The 7,471-nt window shown below is 37.6% G+C and overlaps 1 protein-coding gene across 1 annotated transcript; it reads right to left on the bottom strand.

Annotated features, from left to right (window-relative positions):
- Window positions 1-6,110: 6,110 nt before the first annotated feature.
- Window positions 6,111-6,719, bottom strand: LOC110114023 (protein GLUTAMINE DUMPER 3-like). The gene has a single exon (XM_020846772.2). The coding sequence runs from the start codon at window positions 6,717-6,719 to the stop codon at window positions 6,207-6,209; it is 513 nt and encodes a 170-aa protein (XP_020702431.1). The 3' UTR covers window positions 6,111-6,206.
- Between the last annotated feature and the right edge of the window lie 752 nt (window positions 6,720-7,471).

Below are 7,471 nucleotides of genomic sequence, written 5' to 3'. Positions count from 1 at the left end.
GCCCCTAAAATCTCTTTGGTCAATAACTTGGCACTAAAATATTTATATAATTTCTTCACATTTTGTTCTAATATTCTTTTTTCATGAACAGTCTTAATTACACTTTTTTTTTTATTTTTTTTTTCTTTGCTTAATTTTTTTCAATAATATAAATAGATATATAATATTAATTTTTTTAAATATTTAATTATTTTTTGTGCTGTATTTGCCCCCCTCAAATTGAAACGCCGGTTCCGCCCCTCGAAACAAACTAAAAATATCGAGATGTCCTGTGAACAAAGTTTCTAACATAACTTCACCAAACTATTCAAATTCCCAGTTACTATCAACTTGCAGACATATTACTGTGGCTTTCTCAGCCATTAGCCCAACTTTCGCTTTCTCATATCCAAGATAAGCCATCAAAGATATCTATTGTCCAACTTGAGAGACGGTATTAGATATACCTTTTTATGTAGATAAAGAAACGTAATAATTTTTTAATTTTTATAAATAACAATTCTTTTTGCAACTAAATGAAAAACCAAGGTCATTTCATACTGATAAATTTATATTAGACAATAATTTATTGTATTTTATCATTTTTACTATTTATATTGAGAATAATACATTCATTCTTTAAATATCCTTCTAGTAAATACAAATTTTCTGGCATATGGTTTACTTTCTTTCTTTTCCTCTTCGCACTCCAACTTTTAAATTCGATTCAGTTGACCTTCTCTTCAAGTATCAAAATCAACTAAATGGAAATATTTCTGTAGAATAAAAGTAAAATTGATGACTGACCCTATAAAAGTTTATCTCCTTTTATTACTCTTTTTGATTTTAGCCGCAAAACCATTATTGCAACAATACGAGAAGTGAATGCAAAGACATATGCAGCTCATTTTGGTCTATTATTTTTTTTAACCGCAAATGAAATATATAATAATAACAAAGATACAGCCATAAGACCACAGCAGGGCCACATCAGAAGAATTACAACTAGGGAAACAACAAAAAGCAACAAAGTTAAAATAATCTGAGAGAAAGACAGATCAAATTGAAGCATAGACTAATGTTGCGAGGTGAGCGGCCATTTCAGGAGGACCAAAATAAACTGTCAAGAAACACAAGCCAGCAAGCCACACCAAGCACCAATGTTGCCAAAACCAAACACGCTGGCCATTCCAAAGGCCGCATACAATAAGACTAGTTTCATCATAGTCCCTGTTGCCAAAACAACCAAAAAAGCATTGAAATCGAAATAAAACTAAATCGCTCACCACCAAAAACAGCAAAAAGTGAATGCATTTCATTCTTAGTTCCTCTTTACTATGTTCTACGTGAAATTATCGAGCTAAGTCAGTTTCAAAATTGCTTCAATAATATCCATCCCCCCTCATCAGCAGAATGACATGTCATCACTGTAACTCAATCACATTGCCACTGAACACTATTGGTTGACCTCCGCCTTTTTCCGCCGATCCGCACTACGTCGAGCGCATTCGATCAATTCGATTGAACCTCCGTCCGAGCCAAATCCGAGCTCGAATTTGCATCTCGACATTGAGTTAATTAGACTCACCTTATTCAAATCAATCCGCCCGATATTTTGTCTGGACACGCGAGACGAGTCTAATCTCGATTCATTAAATGGAAATTTTTGAGTTTAATTTGTCCATTAAGGCCTAGCCAATTGAGCCAAGTTTGCATCCAAATCCCTTTTTTGTGGCGCGTTTGAAATTTTCTCTAAATCATGGAAATTTAATCAAGTGGCCGATAATCGCCATTGGCAGTGATTCGTACCCTTTTATCTCCCGTTCCTCAACAGGCTACGAAGCCGATCTCCTCCTCTGATTCGAAAAGGTGGTGAGAATCTTTCCCCGCGGGCTCGGCGTCCTGCCGATTGGGGGAAAAAAGGCCGAACGCCCTGACTCTGCCCTACCCTGCTCCGCTCCCGATCTTCTCTGTTCGGCAGACGGCCCCGCGAGCCCCCCCACCAGCAGTTCCGGCCTCACTGACGCCGCCCCGAGCATCCCGTCCCGAAGCCCCCCCCCCCCCGTCCCACCAAGTATCCTTTGAGCATCGTGAAGCTCCAAGAGAGCCGACGCAAAGGTTCTGCTCCTCTTAGGCTTCTCATGCTTTGGTTCGCCAAAGGCCTCGGGCATCCCATCCAAAACACCTAGTCCAGCCCGGAGCGGATTACCGACGGCCACCCGATGCGGTCCATGATCTCCCTCCTGGACGGATGCCTGCATCCTGTTGCCACTCATATCCCCTCCAATCTTCTGTGATTTTCGCGCATGCTCAGGAAGGGCGAAGCCCCGTAGCAGAATCCTAGCTCCCGCCGCCCCTCCTCTCTCCCGTCCCTAATTTTCTCTCCGTCCCTCCGCAAGGCCCAGAAGGTAGCTCGAACTCTCTTGCTCCAGTCGGGCGGGGACCGAGCCTAGGTCTCCTCCCCGATATCTAGCACAATGAGCGTGAAGCGCCGCTTGAACTCGCGATCATCCGTCTGTCCGATGCCCGGGTTGTCTAGGTCCCAAGCAGCCTCTGCCGATCCCGATCTCGTGCTCCTTCAGTTGGAACTAGACATAGCAGGGAGACGAAGCCTTTCCCAGATCTCATTCCCATTCCGACGAACCAACTCCGTATGAAGCACATGCCCCTGGTCGCAGCTTCCCTTCTTTGATTGCCCACCTGGTTTCGCCATGACTATCTGCTACTTCGCTCTTGTTCGGATGGAACTTTGTAGGAACGCCACAGCCCCCCTCCCCGCCCCGAGATCGGGTAGCCAGCCCTACATTTCCTCTTCTCTCAACCGGCCAGGCTCTGCCCTAGCTAGCCAATGCCTCTGCACTAGCAGTAGCAGCAAACCTCTTTTCCCGCACTCTATGCTGCTTGCACCAACACCACCCACGACCGGAACAACTAACTCATAGTCCAATACCACCATTCCCCTTTTGGTGTCTTGCATGCGACATCATCAAGCTAGAAAGAAAAAGACGATCCTTCCAATTGATGGATACAGAAAAGGAGCAACACTGAATCATGCACATTTAAAATAGCTATTAACACTCTTGCGAAACATCCTTAATCGAGAGTTTTCTTAGACCAAGGTCTAAGATGTAATTAACTACGGGGGCTTGCGCCCGTAGGAAACCGATCCCCACAATCAAATAAACCCTATTCGAGCTGATGCATCGAATGGGGGAAATCTCGTGAATTTAGGGTTATAGATATTATTATCTATCGAGGTTGGCAGGTGAAAGCCGCTACCCTCCATGGCTAATCGTATCTATAACTCCATCTGCTCTTCCATTGGCCTGCTTGTGTCGATTGTAAAGGTCTACGACCATTTTGTCCTATGGGATAGTGTGATCGTACCCTTTGCATTCGAACCACACGAGCAGAATCCTTTCGGAGACCCACAACTATCTCTAGCAAGATGGGCTAACAAATTAGCATTCGAAATAGCAGAAATAGACACATCCACCAGAGGCACCACGACTCCTGCTTCCCCTAAATCAGCCAAGTTTTCATCACCATCATTGGCTAAAGAAACAGAATTATTATCTGACAACTCCACACCATCAGCATGAATATGACTATCTCTAAAATTAACACATCAATTAATATCATACAAGGCCACACGGTCAAGAACCACATAGGATTAGGGTTTGAGTGTTACATATGTAATATGTGTGTGAGTTTGCCTTAATTAGCCTAAATGCCTATAAAAAAACAAATACAAAACACCAACATAATTAGGCGTGCATGCATAATAATGACAAATTACAAATTTTTTTATAATCCTTAATCTTATAGATGTGAATAAAAAATAATACATCATTAAGACTTTTTTGAGATAGTTTTCTTACTATTTTATACAGAAGCTTTATAGTATGAAAATTTTCTAAAAACAACAAAATAATAATGCAAAAAACTATATGAGGCAAAGCCTAAATGGGGGAGATGAAGCTATCAATAAGTTCTATAAGTTACTTTTATCATTAGAAGTATATATGCGGCCAACAAAAATCAATTACAGTTGTCCAATCTACGGATCATATTGATTCATTTGTGATGTCATAATCTCTCTACTCCTTCATTTACTTAATTTGTGCATATATATATGAATCATGAATTACTTAAAAAAGTCGCTACTAAATTCAAATAAAATGATTTTTTTATATATCAACAAAATTTTTTATATTATCCAAATATAGTTGGCTCTGTGGGCTTCGATGGAGTAGTGTCGCATTATACATTCAGATGTTTCAGATTGACAGAGACAGGCTGTATGGGCTTTGGGTGTGGTCGCTCTCCAAAATGAAGGCCCATCACTATCTTTTAGAGTGGTAATAGTTCAATAGTCATTTTCAAACATTTATTTTCTTGGCCCACTAATTAATCCCACTGCTACCAACCCTCGTTGTCTTATTCATGACCTCTCTCTTGCCAATTTTGATCAAAATCGACGACAACTGAAGCAAAACAAAATTAAATCATTGAATAAAAAAAATAATTAAAATATCAAATTAAAAAAAATGGAATCAAATATATTTCAGTCTAAAGTCAAATGAAATTAATTCATTAGCAAATCACTTAAATCAAATGAAGTTCAAAGTGATCAATCAAGCCAACAAACAACCTAAACCCTAAATCAAATCAAAGGTAAAATGAACTAAATGGAAAAGAAATTAAAATTTGTAAGTGAATGAATTTTTCAAATTCATAGAAAATGATTTCGGTCTTTGATCAATGATTAAAGGAGGGGCATTGTTACAACTTCTTGGTCTAGGCTAAACCTTTGCAATATTTGATTTCATTGGGTTGACCCTAAATTTGTTAAACCTCGTGCAATATAGTTTTTGATTGCCCTAAATATAATCCTTATAGTTGATCATTCCTCAAATGAAGACAATAAGCACTATTTTTTAGTTGGCCATCAAAGTGTATTTGATGACTTTAATAAAAAGCATTCTCCATAAACACCCTTGAAATATAATAAATTATAAGGTATGTGCCATTAGAAAATATTAACTCATTGAACTCATATAAATATTCGACATGCAAAATTATATTTTGCTGAATCTATTATAGGTAATAGTTCAACAAATTGAAAGATTTAAGTGTTGAATATGTAATAATATAAGCTTTGGGTTTTGGCGGCACAGAGCTGATTCCCCACCATTATCTCATTAATATTTGTCTATGATATATTTCAAATGTTGGAAATCAAAAGCATGCCATTAAGGGGAAAAAACTACATCTTGGCTCTTGAGGATAACTCTTGAAGGAGAAAAAAAATTATTACATGCAGTGTCCGAACTCATCCGAAGATCAATGCACAATGCATTGGATGATGTGGCGCGTCCAGATTAACCTCCAAAAGCATTCGATCACTGCAGAGAATAATCTCTCATTGCAACAAGCTTCATATTAAGTTACTTGTGAGCTAAGTATGTAATTAAGTTATTAATTAATTCAATTAATTCTCTTAAGAATAAGTGAACTACAATTAAGGAATTTTGTCGGGAATTGTAATGACTCACCTCAAAATTCTTCATATTTATCATCTAAGATCAAAGTTTGACGCCCCCTTAATGAAAAATTCGAATAATAAAGGTAGCTACTTTTTTTTTTCTTAGCATATTGCTTAACTCTTTCCTTATTGCTTCATAACAGAACTTCTTACTAATTAAAATTTATTTACATAACTTCTTTTTGTAAATTAAATTAATTAAATTTATTACCGAATTCTTAGAATTTTATTAATTATATTAATTGCCATTCACATGAAAACTCAATTCCCAAATGAAAACTGAAACGAAAAGTAAAAAAAAAAAAAAAATCATTTCTATTTTAGTTAGGCGAAATGACGACGAAATAAAACTAACCATTCATGTGCTGCTTCCACTACAAACAAAGCAATTTCCACTATCGCCTTCACTTTATTCCTTCAAATTAATTTTCTATTTATATATATATTTTTGTACTCCATTCAAAATATTTAAAAACTTTTCTGATAATTATATATATTTATATATAATTTAATTCCAATAATTAAAAAATTTCCTTTGAGAAATATAGCTTTAGTTCTTCCCTAAAAATTATTTTAAAAAAAATACTACAAATTTACTTTCATTGCATTGCACCTCAAATTTACAGCTCCTGTTAAAAATTAAAAAAAAAAAGAAAAGAAAATTAGGAAAACCATAGTTTCATTCGGGTTGCCTCTCTTGCCTCTCTGTCCTCTGGTCCTCATCTGTGGTCCCATTCGCGGTCCTCTCATTCCCACGATTCTCCAACTTACTGTCACCGTTACCGTTACCCTCGCCGTCGCCGTCGCCGTCGCCGTTCCTATCTCCGAACGATGACGCCCGGCTAGACATCGGCGTCGCGAGAAATGTCGGCTTCTTCTCTCCGGCCATGATCACCACAATCCTCTCCTCATAAACCGCCGCAGTCAGCTTCCCGTCACCCTCGCCGGACTTCTCAGCATCCTCTCCGGCCGCCGGAGCGCTACCATCGCCGTCGCCCTCGAGGTACCCGGAAAGCTTCCAGTAGGAGCAGGCGAGGATGAGGAGAGCGAAGGCAATCAAACCGAGCATCGCCGCAAGCCCGCCGAAGAGATATGGCACCGGGGAGTGCCAAGCCGAATGGGTGGCGACGGTGGCGCTCGCCGCCGGCGACTTTGCCGCATTTTCTTGGGAGAAAGTTGCTCCAGGTCTCATGACTAGCAATGACATGTAAAGGAAGAAGGTGTTTGGATAGAGGAAGGTGTGGTAATGGTATTTATAGGCTGGGAATGAAGGCGGGGAAAATTTTTTATGTATGTGAAGATTTTTGCTAATAAATTATTTATGAAGTTTGCTAATTTGTAATTGTGGTATAATATATGTTATGGGGTGGGTCCCATAAAATTACAACAGAAATAGCTCTAGTGCAATATTATCGTACAGCCGTTCGATTGAGATTAGACGGCTTAGATTCATGCATGTTTAGGTATGCAAAAACAATAGTATTTTTATTCGTTTGGATTTTGGTTGAATTTGGCAGTCATATATTATGGTTATGAAATAGTCGACAATAACAAAAAAAATAATGGCTAAGAAAATCCTAATTAGCACAATAAAAATAAAAAAATTTAATTAAAAAATATTATCCTTTAAGGGAAAAGTTTCATTTTGTCTTTCTTAATAACTATTTTATTTTTATATAAAAGATAAAAGTTTAGATTTATTATAACATAGATAGGTGAGATCTAAAGTTACAAAATAGACAATAAATTTTAATGCTTTTATTAATTAGATTAGCTTATAGTTACACAAATAAAATTAAATTTATAAGAATAAATTTAGTATGGACAAAAAATATTATCGGATGACCTTGATGATAATATCCAAGATTTTTATCAGTTAAGTTTTCTTTTGAGATGACTTTCTTACTACTTCTTAATATAGATTTTAAAAATAATAATTAAAAA

The sequence above is a fragment of the Dendrobium catenatum genome, unplaced genomic scaffold (genome assembly GCF_001605985.2).
Source record: "Dendrobium catenatum unplaced genomic scaffold, ASM160598v2 original_scaffold_194949, whole genome shotgun sequence".
NCBI classification, from domain to species: domain Eukaryota; kingdom Viridiplantae; phylum Streptophyta; class Magnoliopsida; order Asparagales; family Orchidaceae; genus Dendrobium; species Dendrobium catenatum.
This window is presented reverse-complemented; position numbering and strand designations above follow the sequence as displayed.

What these genes read in the sequence shown, in the direction of transcription:
- LOC110114023 (XM_020846772.2), bottom strand. Translation starts at nt 6,719, where the DNA reads ATGAGACCTGGAGCAACTTTCTCCCAAGAAAATGCGGCAAAGTCGCCG.